At 40.7% G+C, this 14690-nt stretch overlaps 2 protein-coding genes across 13 annotated transcripts in view; one reads left to right on the forward strand and one right to left on the reverse strand.

Moving 5' to 3' along the window:
• Positions 1 to 14211, forward strand: LOC116939432 (zinc finger protein ubi-d4-like). Of its 9 annotated transcripts, none has more exons than XM_032947750.2 (13): positions 1 to 99; positions 1432 to 1622; positions 2582 to 2689; positions 4006 to 4127; positions 4217 to 4309; positions 4601 to 4702; positions 5382 to 5460; positions 5662 to 5703; positions 6291 to 6425; positions 7526 to 7654; positions 10714 to 10826; positions 10945 to 11026; positions 11195 to 14211. In XM_032947750.2, the coding sequence occupies exons 1-13, from the start codon at positions 68 to 70 to the stop codon at positions 11263 to 11265; spliced, it is 1299 nt and encodes a 432-aa protein (XP_032803641.1). In that variant the 5' UTR covers positions 1 to 67; the 3' UTR covers positions 11266 to 14211. The 9 variants fall into 9 exon arrangements, with proteins under 9 accessions (XP_032803641.1, XP_032803642.1, XP_032803643.1 ...); XM_032947751.2 differs by having other exon boundaries at positions 1432 to 1592; XM_032947752.2 differs by lacking the exon at positions 5662 to 5703.
• The window catches only part of LOC116939431 (regulator of G-protein signaling 7-like), a 56936-nt gene continuing 55222 nt past the window's right edge, over positions 12977 to 14690 (reverse strand). For 3 of the 4 annotated variants that reach the window (XM_032947747.2, XM_032947746.2, XM_032947749.2), the window contains exons 16-17: positions 14540 to 14593; positions 12977 to 13946 (exon numbers count right to left, since the gene is read on the reverse strand). In XM_032947747.2, the coding sequence (XP_032803638.1) occupies positions 13884 to 13946; positions 14540 to 14593 (117 nt within the window). In that variant the 3' untranslated portion in view covers positions 12977 to 13883. Of the gene's footprint in view, positions 13947 to 14382; positions 14425 to 14539; positions 14594 to 14690 lie in introns of all 4 variants that reach the window. The other variant, XM_032947748.2, reaches the window with a different exon arrangement.

Genomic DNA, 14690 nt, shown 5'->3' on the forward strand with positions numbered 1-14690 from the left:
GGGCTCGCGTGTCGAGGGGCGGGGTTGGGCTCTTTGTTTTCCCGCGCGCGGCACAAAGAAGCGCAAGATGGCGGCCGTAGTGCAGAACCCGCTCAAGGCGTAAGTGACCGCGTCGGCTCACGACCACCTCGACCCGCCACGTTATCTTTTTCGCGTTGTCGGTGTCTCTCTCTCCATCGCACAAAAACTGCCTCGTCGCGTCGCCCTGCCACTCTTGATTAAAATCGCGCCACCAAATAATGTTCGCATGCGTGAGGGAGCGCGGTTTGAGGCGGTGTTGAGCTGAGGACGTGGCGACGCGAGACTCCGCACGCCTTCGCCTCATACACGCGCAATAAAAACGACGCGATTTATAAATGTTTACGTCTTTTTTTAAGCGGTGTATGTACGTCGCAACTCGCGCGAGGGGTTCTCGTCGTTACTCGACGTAGCGTGTCTTGTCGCGCTATTCTAATTGCAAAAGTTCTCGTCGGGAGTCACGGCCTCGCAGCTGTCTATAGTCTGTCAGCGACTATATCGCTCCTCATATAACAACACAATTCATACGAATATATATAGACACAAAGATAGGATAATCGTGTTTGCGCTGTGCGTGGACACGTTGATCCGTGACAATGGCCGCAGCCTCGGCCACGTTTGACCGGAACCGTCGCTTACAATGGGGGTCACGGTGACCGGGTCACCCAGGGGAAGCCGCCGTATTTTCTCTATAGTTATTGTTTTGCCTTTATATTCGAGTTCACTGTAGTTATTGTTTCATGTTAATACAATGCTATTCTGTTTGTTGTGTGTTGAGGCGATGGTCAAATACGAGAGCGACCTTGGTTGCGCAGCCGTTGATGCCGTCACTGGCCGTGATGGCGTGGGGCGTGAATGAGTTAAATCCCATCCCCCATTGCTCCCATCTGTGCGTTAAGACTGCCTCTCCCCCCACCATCAGTAGTATATCCAATTCCCATTGCTCCTACGCGCGTGTTGAGATGCATGTGCTCGTTAACAGCACTTTCCCCGGCAGTCTGAAAGGATATTTGTGAGGGGGTGGTTTGTCTTTGTATTAAAATGTCTTCATTGACCAGTGCGATACACACCACGGTGTTAACATGCCTCATTGCACCTCTCTTTCTACTCTGTACCAAAACCATACCCAAAACGCCCGTGTGTATACCGTATTAACTATATCGTTCCTCACCTTGGTGTGTATTTTAGGCCACAACCTGAGAAGCCCCTGTGTGTGAATGTACTATCTCTCCCTTTGCTGCTTGGTTTTGTTTGGTTTTAACACCATCATGCTTAGATCCCCTGTATATATTAAAACGACATACCCACGTGTTAAACACCGGCATTCCCACGTGGTTGCATTGAACCTTTCACTGCAATGCCTACATGCGTGCGTTACACTTCTGTGTTTGTGTATGATATCCAAACTCGCAGCCTCGGAGACCAGTTCTACAGGGAGGCGATAGAGCATTGCCACAACTACAATGCACGGCTGTGTGCTGAGAGGAGTGTACGGCTGCCCTTCCTGGACTCGCAGACGGGTGTCGCGCAGAACAACTGCTACATCTGGATGGAGAAGCGGCATCGTGGACCTGGTCCGCGCAGCCTCTCCCCCAACATTTTTGGTTTCAGATTGAAATACTTCACATAACACGCACCCATAAAACCCACCAACAACTCTTACAGACACAATACAGTATTTGTGTCCCAGGCTGTCCGACATTGGTTTGCTTCTTCGTTCATGAAAATAGAATTACAATGTCATTAAGCATGATAGCACTCCAGTGACGTCGCTGTTCTCACGACCATGCTTTATTAATACATTATTGCAGAGATGCCTTAGAGTGTGTTATTGTTCCATTTTTATGGTTACTTTTTTCCATGAAAAAAACATCACATTTTTTTGGGTCCCTGTGTGTTACTACATTTAGGGAGTGACCACAGGGCTATCCGCCAAAGTGTAGCAACACAATAAGAGCTAGTTTTTTTTGGTTGACTAACGTGCATATCATTTCAATGCAAAGGAGCACTGAACAGGTTATTTTGAGTTGGTGGACAAGTAACCGTGGAGGTCCATGAATTCCATGAATTGTAAGGGACACAGCTTGTGGCTTCCCTTACCATAGTTCATGGTTGTGTTTTATGACTGTCTATAAGAGTTGGGTGCGTTTTCTTACACCCGTACACTGACATGGTTTTCAATGAGCAGCATTTTACAAACTAGTGCCCATACAACCCTATGGTGCCAATTTGCATGTTGACCATCTGGGAGATGAGTGGAATGTATAATTACCCTATTTGCGTTTGAATGGATGTTATTAGTGCACGTGGAATTATATGCTTTAGGGATATACATGGAGTTAACATAGCTGCATAATTTTGGATCTTACATTTTCAGTTTGAACAGAGATATAAACCCTGTTTTCCTATGGTGATAATCTTAAAGGTGATTACCAGTGAACCATGTGTGAAAGTAGATGCTCTCGTTTAGTTGAAAACAAGCTGTGTGAAGTGTTAGCTTCAGAAAGCGGCAAATGGCAGAGCTCGCTCCGTGTTGGTGTGCTTGTGGTGTTGGGTGGAGCAGGCGTTGCGCCAGGACAGCTCTACACATACCCAGCACGCCGCTGGCGCAAGAAGAGACGGCTTCCACCACCCGAGGATCCACGGCTCCGAATAACCGATATCAGACCAGGTCAGCATCTCTTGTCGTTGGCTGAAGTGAAAGGTTGAAGTAATAGAAACGCAGCCAGTTTGCCCTTAAATTGACAGGTTTTCACAGCTGCCTGGTAATTTCTGCTGGGAATTAACGGAAGCGTGTTTGGTGTTGTAAAACGGACATTAATAGCTCTGGTATGTGCAACTGCAGGCTATGCACGTTCGTGTCGTGGTTCAAAGTCCAAAATAAAAATTTACTACACCTTGTCTAATAAAAACTCTCATTGTAGCTATGGGTACCTAGACCTGGAAAACAGTTGACCTTAATGGTAAAATATCAGTGAATTGAAATGACCATAACTGAACATTATTAACAAATGAACCTTATGGCGGGACCCCGGGGTCCCATAAGCCCCCGGCTCTCACATAAACATAATGTAAACAAAAACTTTTCTCTTTTCCGCCAATGGGTTTGAAGGATGGTGGCAAGTGTTGTCTTGTTAAACTATGCCTTTAAACTGAAAACTACTTACCTGCAGTACCTCTATTTAAATACACTAGCGAAAAAATTCTTTACACTCCTCTGTCAACAATCATTGTGCTTCTCAGTGTGGATTTGTGAATGCTCTTTGTGAACAGTATATAAAATATTACGCGTTTTCAATGTGCTGTTCATATTGTAACAATCGTTTATACCAATGTTACTCTACGGAGTAGTGGGTTGCCGCTCTTATCTGCATTGATACCAGCAGTATGTGGAGAATATGGCTTGACCGCAAAAAAAAAACCTACCTGCACAGATGCATACGGACAAGAAAAGTATTATCAAACAGGAGGAATTAACGGTGCAACGCATCTCATGTGTTAAATATCTGCAGGTAATAGGATTGTCAACAATTGATCCTGGCTGCAGATATTGGTAGGTCAAAAAATAATCATGGAGATGAGAGCAGTTTCACTGTATTACGCATACCGTTATGACAAATAAAGGACTTAAGTCGTGTAGGCAGTTTGAGCAGTTTTGGATAAGACTTATGATCCTGCCCATACCCGAGCATGGAGTGCATTCACTCTTCTGCGCATTCATCCTCGCTGCTGCGCTTGGACAACATAACAGAATGATCCGTGCCTTGTGGGTCGTGGCGTTTATGTGCGTGGTGGGACGGAGTCGCCAAAAATAAATTAATTACGATTTTGACTTCCGTTTATTCGGGACCCTGGGGTCCCGCCATAAGGTTCAAATTTGCAAGTACGTTTAACACAACACAACCATTTTTATGTAAATGATAAAAAATGGTGGTAATGCAAGAACTGTCACGGTTGCTGTTTGAGTCTTGGGTGTTTCGTTTACAGAAAGCGAGGTGCCTGTGAAGAAAGACCCAGAATGCTCTAGCCTGGAGGTGCTGCTCCGTGGAGACATGACGGAACGCAAAGGCGTTGACACCCGGGAAGATGACAGTATCAGCGAGTTCCAGGTACCCTCAGCTTAGCCTTTGTGCGGGTGTAATCATCTGGCAGAGCCTTTTGCACTGTTTACGCTTATCTCCACTCCATTCGTTTACAGAGAGTCTTTGATGCCGAAGATTATTTGGACGATTTGGACGATGAAGATTACGAAGAGGACACGCCTAAACGCAAGCCCAAGAGCAAAGGACGGGTATGGACTGTGAAGAATTGCAAACATTCTAAGGTGTATTTAAGTGCCGGATATAAAATATAGTTTGAAAATAGTGTATTGGTTGTACTTGCAGAAGTAATTTATTTTGTGTGCATGTATAAAGGTATCTTGTTTTAATTTTAATGCAAAAAAATGCATCTGACAATACCGCTGCAAACAGATGCAGTTAAAAAGAATGGAAATGCTGCATCATCAGCGTGAGCTGTAGCCTTGGGGACTGTTATTCTTGTGCTGCCCAGTGGGTGGTTGTGGGTACTTTGTATTCTGTAGGCAAAAGGGAAGCGTGTTTATAAGAAGCAGTCTGAAAGACAAGTGGAGAGTCCTGCTGATGAGCAGGACAAGGGTGATATGAGCTGTGAAGCAGGCAACAGTGTAAGTTTGAAACGCATGAGAAGGGGGTCGTTGGATGGGGCATGGGACATCCTGTTGTTTTATTAGACGTTTTAATTTAAGGAGGATTCGCCGTTATGGAACAATAGTACAGAAAAACGATTTGGCTTTCAGAATTAAAATACCTGTTGCAGGTTAGGATTTTTGGCAACTATTTTACATTAATATGTGAATCCTTTGCTTGTGTAAATACAAGTTAGTTTACATGCAATTACTAAAAACTACATTCATTAGGGAAATAGACTGTTGTATAACATTTATTGAACCTCCTTAATGCTGATGACCTAAAGCTACCATTACATTACAGCGATTACAATTATTTTGCTTTTGCATGACATTGTCATGTTAGCATTTTGAGTGTTTGAAACACCATTGCAATGGGCTTATCAAGTGCAGTCTTGTCTGAAGGTGTTATGTAGATGTTGCTTTTACTCATTTTTGCAATCGAGTTGCATTTAACTGTGGCATGGTTGGTCACATTGCTGCAAGCTGCATGGGTTTTGTGAAGCATTGACTGCTTGCATGCCATACCTAAATGGTCAATTCATTTTCCCATCAATCAGGTTGTGTTTCCATGACCCTCAGAATAGCATGCGTACTGCAGGTTGCACTGGCCGTTTGTTTATCGAGTGTTCTTGCTTCCTGTACCCTGATCCTCCAGGGCAAGGCAGCAGCTGGGACCAGGAAGAAGAATGAAGCAGCAGCACAGGAGGATAAAGACAAGCCGTATGCATGCGACAGTGAGTACCGGTGTGGAGAACTCTGCAGAAACAGTCTGTCCGTGATACAGAGCAAGTCCTTGAAAGCTGTCTTTGAAACCTAAACCTTTTCAATGTTTGTCTGCCATCATTCTAACTTTTACATCTGTTCTTTGATTTCTCTTTTTTTATTTGTGTTCATCTGATCTCTCTTTTTCATGCCTTTTTCTCTTTCCCTTTCAGATAGTTACAAACACAAACGTAGCTCAAAAGCGTCTGATAAAGGTATACACCCTTGTGTTATTGAAACTGTAAATAAAGGTGCTTGCACAAAATTAACAGTTGATGAGCAATATAATAATTTTAACAGTTGTGATTTAAACCGAAGAGTGCTCATTAAAGTAATCAACTTTTTGGTCAAATTTATGCAACATTACAAAAAACGTTAAAATAACCCGTAAATATTCATGAAGAATACCACCTGCTGCTTGTTTATTTGTTATGCATTCTGCATTTAATAACCCTGAAGTCAATGAAAAATTACTAACAATTTAAATTTTAGATGTATGGCTTTTGCAAATACCAAAGGCTATGTAACATTGCATGTTTATTATTGAACCAGTCTTTTGTACAGTATTTGTAATATCATACTAAGCATTTTATACCTCTTTGTTAACTGCATTTGTTCTGGCTTGCTGTAATTGGTATTTTTGTAATGTTATGTATATAGTATTTTTTGCTGTACATGCGGCTCAATCTTTTTAATCACATTGAACCTATGCGAGAAAAAAAGTGCGGAATAGATAAGCCCTTGCAGATGGCGTGCTGCTTCACACTTCACAGGATACGTTTTCTGTTTCTCTCTGGTGAAGTTTGCGGGAAGCGGTACAAGAACCGTCCTGGGCTGAGCTATCATTACACGCACAGCCACTTAGCGGATGAGGAGGGCGAGGACAAGGACTCGCGGCCCGCCACACCTGTCACGCGCCGCTCGGAGGACCGCAAAGGTTAGCCCGTTGCGTTTGTTCACTGGCTGATTTTTTTTTAGAGCCTGGCACCGTTTGTCAGATGTGGCAAGGACATTGGGCTGAGCTTACCAAAGCAAGATACACAGTGCGGTTTGAAAAGGAGTTCACCTTATTCTTTGGGTCTTTCAGTAAAGCCACGTAGATAAATAAAATAAAAAATATTAAAATAATAAAAATAATACCAATCTTCTTTGGTTCTTTCGGTAAAGTCACGTAGAATAAGAATAAAATAATAAATTGATAAAATAAAATAACAATATTCTCACGACGTTTCGGCCACAACACAAGCGGCCTTCATCAGGTGAAGGGACGAGACTGTCTGGTAGGACAGCGCTGGAGTGAAAAAGCCACGCTCAGATCACGACCTTTAAGCTGTGTGAGAAGAAACAAAGCGCCTTGACAAAGGAATTCGCATATAATTTAGCATTGAAATGGCTGAGTGATTAGCTTGTGACTGGTCACAGAAATGGCTATGTTAAAGTTAAAGCATACACATCTGCAGAGGCACCCCTTGACAAACGGGTGCCTCTGCTTGACAAAGGGGTGCCTCTGCGGATGTGTATGCTTTAACTTTAACATAGCCATTTCTGTGACCAGTCACAAGCTAATCACTCAGCCATTTCAATGCTAAATTATATGCTAATTCCTTTGTCAAGGCACTTTGTTTCTTCTCACACAGCTTAAAGGTTGTGATCTGAGCGTGGCTTTTTCACTCCAGCGCTGTCCTACCAGACAGTCTCGTCCCTTCACCTGATGAAGGCCGCTTGTGTTGTGGCCGAAACGTCGTGAGAATATTATTGTGTTATTTTATTTTATCAATTTATTATTTTATTCTCATTCTACGTGACTTTACCGAAAGAACCAAAGAAGATGAATCCTTGCAGTCACGAAAGCTTTAAATCGAAAAATAATACCAATATTCTTTATTATTATTTGATCTATCTACGTGGCTTTACCAAAAGACCCAAAGAATATGAATACCTGCAGTCACGAAAGCTTTAAGTCAAAGAGTTTACCGTTTGTCATTAGTTAACCGTCTGCATTTATTAATGACATGCTTCTGTTTTTGTTGTTTTTAGCCAAAAAAGGTCCTGATGGGCTGGCAAACCCTAACAACTACTGCGATTTTTGTCTGGGCGGCTCTGTGGAGAACAAGAAGACAGGACAACCGGAAGAATTGGTTTCCTGTTCCGACTGTGGACGTTCTGGTAAGTTCTTGTCGCTCTTATCTTTTGTATATTTATTACATTTTATTGATTGCATTAAGTGAGGTGATGTTTGGAAATTGGGCATTGTAGTTTTCATTGTACTTAATTTGCAGTGGCGCACATTGCTTCACCAATAAGCAAAGTGTTTGGTCTAATCAAAGCCTTCTGAACATTCCATACACTTGAAAGGTACAAGTAACTTTCAGTGATTAATTTTTTGCATTTTAAACTAAAAGAGGCTATGGCCGCTGCATATTTGAGTTTTCAATATAAATAATATTAAATAGTGAATTGTGACAATTATATTCTAAATGATGTTTTAGGTTTACAAAAACTAGCTGTTTTACTGGACAGCACATAATGCTTCACCTTTTTAAACATCGCTCATTTTTTTCCGTTGTATTGATGAAAAGTTGAAAAAGATTTACAGCATTAACCATTTGCTGCTGGTCGTGTGAATAAGACATTGCATTAACAGCATTATTAGGTTACATTTTTTCTGCATTCGCCATTTGATAAATCTGGTGCAGTTTTGCTACGTTTTTGTTAGTTTTGTTCTTTCACCATGCATGAGAAAGATTGAGTGACTGTAGCTCCTGTGTTTGTATCACGTCCTGCACATGTTGGCGGTGCCAGAGCGTGAAGTCTCGGAAGTGGACAGGCGCATTGTAGAGGAGTTGTTTGCAGCCTCCGATAGCGACTGTTCTACGTTTCTGGGATTTGGTGAAGACGATTACCAGGAGCTGCTTTGCAGTGATGACTTGAATGGCCATGCACACTAAATGCAACAAATACCTCTCAACGTTAAGTGTAATTATGTACTAGGTAATGTTATTCTGCGGTTAGCATCCTTTCAAGTGCAAAGGTTTGTAGCACTGAAAAGCAAGGAGACTTGCAGTACACAGACAATTTTATTCTATGTTCATTTGAGCGTAATTGGAAAGAAAATAATGTAGATTTTTTTAGAGTATTACATGTTATTAGGAGTTTATTTTTTTACCACAGCCTGTGAATAAAAAAGAGATACTGTAGTTTGTACATTCAAAACGTAGTTTCAATACGTTTATGCTTTTAGTTTTAAAAGTTTGCATTGAGAGCTGCAGTTTGCACACTGTATTTGTGATAGTAATTTGTTTGCTTACCTCAAGAACAACTTTATTTAATTAGCAATGCTTTCTATTGAAAGTCTGTAAACGAATGATTTGTTGAAAGGCAGACAATTTTTAACTCGTACATTATGGAGCATGGGGGTGACTAGCTTATTAGCTAATGCTGGCCATCATCAGTAGCTCCTCAACTGGGTGATTCATAAGTGGCGTGGAAAGGCCCATCTCTTAATGAACAGTGTCAGGTATGTCCCTTTGCTTTACATTAATTTCCACATCATACTTCTTACATTACAATCTCAACAACTGTTAAATTGTAAAAGTTTGTGTGCTTTTTAAATGTAGTATGACCCTCAGGCGCTGGGCAGGCAGTTGGCCATTCCATTACAGAGATGGTTCATTGATGGTGTTGGCACACTTGTGCTATATGATCTTTTAGGGTCAATACACATCTCAGATTATTTTGTTAACTTATTTTTAAGTTAAAAGCATCCATTATTTGTGGGTCATGTGAGTCTCGAGGTCACAATGTTAGCTTGCCAAGAGATTAACATCGTAAATCTTGACTTAAAGCTTTCTGGACTGCAGGAATTCATATTCTTTGGGTCTTTTGGTAAAGTCACCTTTTTCCTGATGATGACCGCTTGTGTTGCGATTGATCGAAACGTCGTAGTTTTATTTTCTTTGAACCTATCTACTTAACTTTACCGAAAGACCCAAAGAATAAGATTAACATCTTGTTGGGTAATCTGTAGAAGGTAAACAAAAAACTACCACCGTGTTTTTACTCTTTGCTTGTAAGTTATGATATTTTATAAAAGCAAGAGTGCCGTTAATGGCATTGAATCTGGATTTAACATGTCTTTATGAGGTTGAGATGAAGTGCTCTGAATGTTAACTATGTTTAACGTGTTAGCACACCCTTTTAAGAATACTTGGATTTTGGCTTCAGTGGGTTAGTCTAAAATGTTTGTATGCTAATGAACTACTGTTGAAATATACTGTGACACTTAATTTATCAGTGGGTGAGATAGTTTTCCAGGCAAATCTAACATTTGCATTGCTTAAATAATTGGTAGAATAGCCTACATTTTAAAACATTTCAATTGGACTGGGAAACATGTTTCTGCACATGGAAAGTAATGGATTTGCATCCTATCATTTTTAATTTTTTATCAACTTTGATACCATTTCTATTTTTGGTTGATAAATGTTAGTGTTTTTTTTTCTTCAGGAAAATGTATTTGCCTGCAATGAAATTTTTGGTCTATTAGTATTTAGTTGTGTTCTCAAATTACTGCAATAATTCTTGAATATTGCAGGGCCAGAAATGTTGATTGTAATTTGCATGCTTTGATTTTAAGTTTTTGCATACCATTGGGTCATGTGGTGATGTTTGTAAATGTTCTTTTAACAAATCTCAGTGATGGGTTCTTTTATTCTATGCATTTGATGAACTGCCACTGAATATTACCTATTGAAAAAAATCATACTTAAATTTTCAATGAGATGTAAATTTGTTAACTGCAATAATTCGGCATTAGAATGATTTGCAATTTTACGGTGGTCGCATATCAATGTAATGTTATTGGTTCAGTTGTGGAATGAGTTGTAATGTGTAAAGTATTAAAAGCAATCTTATTTATTCTTAATAAAGCTGTTTGCACTTTATACAGTCTCTGTGTATTTTTTTGTGCAAAACATCACATTCTCTGAAACTGCTTATTGTAGACACCTTAGGGCCATTGGCATCCTGACGAAAAATTGCGCTCCTAAGCCTAAATGAATTCTGTAACCTGGCTGAGCTGTCGTGTGATGGCTGTTAACACGAAGCAGTAGGTCTTGTTCTGCCCAGCAGCTAAAGGGTTAATGCTGTATTTAATATAATATCTTGTATGTGTGTCTTTGCTCACGGTTTTTAACAACCAGTCTGCCTTTTTGCACACCCCGTAGGACACCCGTCTTGCTTGCAGTTCACTTCAAACATGATCGCCGCCGTCAAGACTTACCGTTGGCAGTGCATTGAATGCAAGTGCTGCAACATTTGCGGCACCTCTGAGAATGATGTACGTACGGGGACACCATCGTTCATTCTAGAGGCAGACATTTCCACTTTTCCTGTAATTGGCTTGGCGGATTACATAACATTGTCACAGTAATGACAAGTGTTCACCTTCATTGCAGGACCAGCTGCTGTTTTGCGATGACTGCGACCGTGGTTATCACATGTACTGTCTCAGCCCTGCCATGTCTGAGCCCCCAGAGGGTAAGAAACAGTTTAAATTCCACCATGAAATGACAACTTCCGGGTCAATGTAATTTCATTGTATAATTGGAAAAGCATGCACTGAAACGGTCTTGCAAATACTTTTTTTCAGACTTTGTTACATTTGCTTAAAGCTTTGAAACTTAATTCTGCTCGTCTTATTTGCAGGAAGCTGGAGTTGCCGCCTTTGCCTGGACTTGCTCAAAGAAAAGGCATCTGTCTATACCAACCAGTCATAAGATGGGGTCCTAGATACCAACATCTTCGAATGATGACTCAGTTCTCAAGGGCATACCCAATTAGTAAACCCAAGTTTGAGCCACGGTTTGTCTCCTGTTGCAATTGGTATCTATTGAGTGTAGCTGAGAACCAAGAATGTAATGTCTCTAATGTATTGTTACAGGTAGGTTTTTTTGACTTCCGAAATTAACCCGTTGTTGATATATTTGCGCATCAGATGACATGACTGTTCTACATTTACTTTGTCACCTATATGGAGGGGTGTTCGTGCAGCTTGACAACTGATCCATAGAAATTCAGCATGGGCATTATGTCTCTGATTGCGCGCTCGGAGGAGGTAAACAATGCAATCATTTTCTAACATTGTAACCATAAATGCCTTAATAGTGGAGTATTTTATATCACAGTGGCCAATAGAATCTGAGTAGACCTAATGTACAACAACCAGATCCTATGTAATTTGTGTGTATATGCGCCAAATTTTGAGAAGTTTGTAGATTTTATTTTTATGCTGTGTACCTGCTTGTGGAAAGGAGAGCAGTACTTTCCACAGGCCTTTTTTGTAAGAGTTTTTTTGCCTGTTTGGCCATCCTTAGCAGTCTGGTGTATCTTACTGGACGTTGGGTTGGCTCCCCATGAGGGTGTGTTCACTGCCATTGCTTACCTAGGTACTACATGCTTTGGGTACCAACCATCCCCTGTGTGCTGGTTGTTTACTCAGTGCTGTAATTGGTCACCTATTATGCCAAGGTCTGCAGTAAGTAGTTACTGTGTACTGCAGCTGATGTTTTTTTTATTACTGTAATGTTCAAGCTTGCTTAGGGATTTAGAAGAAAAATAATAAAAGGATGGTACAATAGAATGTATGGTCATAAAATGAATAAATCAATTGAACAGATTTGTTTTGGTAGATGCCATAACGTGCATATAGTGCCTATGTAGGGTATTAGTTTTGTTACTTTTGAAAAATTCTCATTTAAAAATTAACCTAGTGTAATGTGTGGTGTGATCTGGTCTGTATACTGTTAATAAGCAGACAAAAAGATGACAAAGTGGCTGGCTTGTAAACTTTTTGTAAAAAGAGGTAGATTATGCAGTGTACACTGTAGTTATCTCACATAGTTAATATAGAACATTCAAGGTGTTGATGGTACTTCTCAATATATTAAGATGGTAGGGGGGGGGGTGTACCGGTATAATTGCTGGGGATCATTGTTACTATCAACTCATGCTGCTCGGCATATTAACGGTGTTTTACTTTAGAGCGCAGCAGCTGTCCATAAAAGGTACTGTCGTAATATTGCAGTATTCTTAATTGCTGAATAGACTCCACATATATCGCCTCTTATGGGTGGAAATATATTCATAAATAAAAACCCCATTGTGCTTTTAGTAGCTTGTGTAATCAAACCCAACTTAAACTCCATTTGACATTTCTAGGTTTTTGTAATTAGTGAATAGCTTTCATTTAAGGAAGAAAATGGCACCCTAAATATAGTAGTTGCCTTTTTTCATAACTGTTTTCTGTTTTTGGCAAAAGTCATGATCATGTTCCCTGCACAAGAGAAATAGCCCGTTTGTTATCCTTTGGTTTTAAAGTGTACCGTGTAGCCGGAATAAATGCTTGCTTGACCGTCTCTCACCATTAGGTCATCAGCCGTGTTCCCACAACGTGAGGAGGCACTCCCAATAAAGATGGCCACTCCGTAGTGTTATTGACAGAGCATTTTATTGTATCATGTTGTCCGTGTTAAACTATTGCAGAACACCTAAATACCTGAGGTTACTAATGCTGTTGCCGGCACATGCTTCTCCACAGGGGTCCAGAGTGAATTTCAGGAAGTGTCCTTTGTGTTGGAGAGATTGCGTACCGTAGGTTAGACTTAATGCATATGCTGGACGCTGCACCAAGTGATCGTGAATTTTGTACCACCGACTTCCACTTTCCACCACCTGATTGAATGTCTTGGCGTATTATACGAGAGCTGCGAGCTTTATAGGATTAAAGTTGACTTTTTATGACTGAAGGTTTATGTAGAGCACTGGCCCGAAAGTTGAATATACAGATACGTAATTTATGCACCTACATAAGTATAGCTTGAGTAATACAGAGCCCTTGTGGAGACGTGTTTAATTACAAGCAACATTGGGTTTGTCAATAATGTCTCAAGTAAATTGGCTTAGCTTACAAGTTGTGCTTGATGGAAAAAAAAACAGGGTATTCATTTAACGACAAATATAAATTGCTTAAAATAAAAACAAATCTTTGTCCTGGTTATAGTGGCACTTTTGTGGTTTAAGTTTGTCACAAGCTCTTGATGAACAGCGTTTGTCAGTGCTCGCACTACCCAGTAACATTGCTTTAAAGTAGATATCACCGTACCGTTGTTATACCCTATTTTCTGAAGCAAGTGGGGAGTACCCATGTGCTATATTTGATATAAAACATTTCTGTACAGGATATAAAATATCAGAACACAAATGTGAGTGGCGGTAATGTCCAAGTGGTGGGCGTGTGGACACATCAATTAGCAGCACATGAGAAGCGTTAGCAAAAGAAGTTGATCTTGCTTCCAGGCGATGTCTCAGGATCCCTTCCCTCGAGACTCGTGAAGGCTTAATTCGATGAAGCCGCTCTGGCAGATGATGGTCTGTGTCTTCTGCCTCTTAAGGACAATTCCTGCACACAATATAATGCAGTATGCGTATTACAAGGTAAACTGAATTGACGTGAAGAGCGAAACTATATGCTGTATATTTTACTTATATGGATGGCTTGGGGTTTTTGAAGCTGATGTAGACAAAAGCTGAAATGGAGAGCTGATGTGGATGGAAAAGCAGTCCATAGCTTTGGCAACAAGTACACATGCAAATGCACAATTTTTTTTTAATTTGCTTTGTAAAATGTTTTTTTTACACTTCCAAAATAAAATGCATGTCTCAGAGCTGCACTTGTTTGCAATGCCGATTTTGGCGGGTTGCAGATCATGTCCAGCAGTGGATGTTGTGGACGTTTGGAAGAAATGGGTAGATGCACGGAGCAGACGGAGTGGAGCCGACAGTGGAATAATGATGCTGCTCTATTAAAGCAACGCGCATACAAGGACCCTTTGTACCTCTGCCCTCGGGTGAACACCTCAAAACAAGTTCATACTTTTCTGTGCACAAGGAAACAAACCGTTTTCTGCCTTAACGCATTTCACCAAAATACACTTGTACAGGTGACTGACATTTGTCCTCCAAAGTTGTGTAGAAAACGTGTGTGTGACCCACCACATTCCGCGTGAACTTCTCAAACGAAGTCCGTCTGTCTTGGTCGTGGTCAGACTTGGAAAATTAGGACATTAAATATAAAAAAAATGCTGTATTAGACTAAAACCGGGGTGCTTGCATTTAATATTTCTGTAAATGTACAAACGTTGCA

Source organism: Petromyzon marinus, chromosome 6 (genome assembly GCF_048934315.1).
Source record: "Petromyzon marinus isolate PM22_M1 ecotype Great Lakes invasive population chromosome 6, UKy_Petmar_22M1.pri1.0, whole genome shotgun sequence".
Lineage (NCBI taxonomy): Eukaryota > Metazoa > Chordata > Hyperoartia > Petromyzontiformes > Petromyzontidae > Petromyzon > Petromyzon marinus.

Coding starts and splice junctions, on each gene's coding strand:
- LOC116939432 (XM_032947750.2), top strand. CDS start 68: ATGGCGGCCGTAGTGCAGAACCCGCTCAAGGC. Junction 100..1,431: donor GTGCAGAACCCGCTCAAGGC/GTAAGTGACCGC, acceptor CCAAACTCGCAG/CCTCGGAGACCAGTTCTACA. Junction 2,690..4,005: donor AATAACCGATATCAGACCAG/GTCAGCATCTCT, acceptor TTTCGTTTACAG/AAAGCGAGGTGCCTGTGAAG.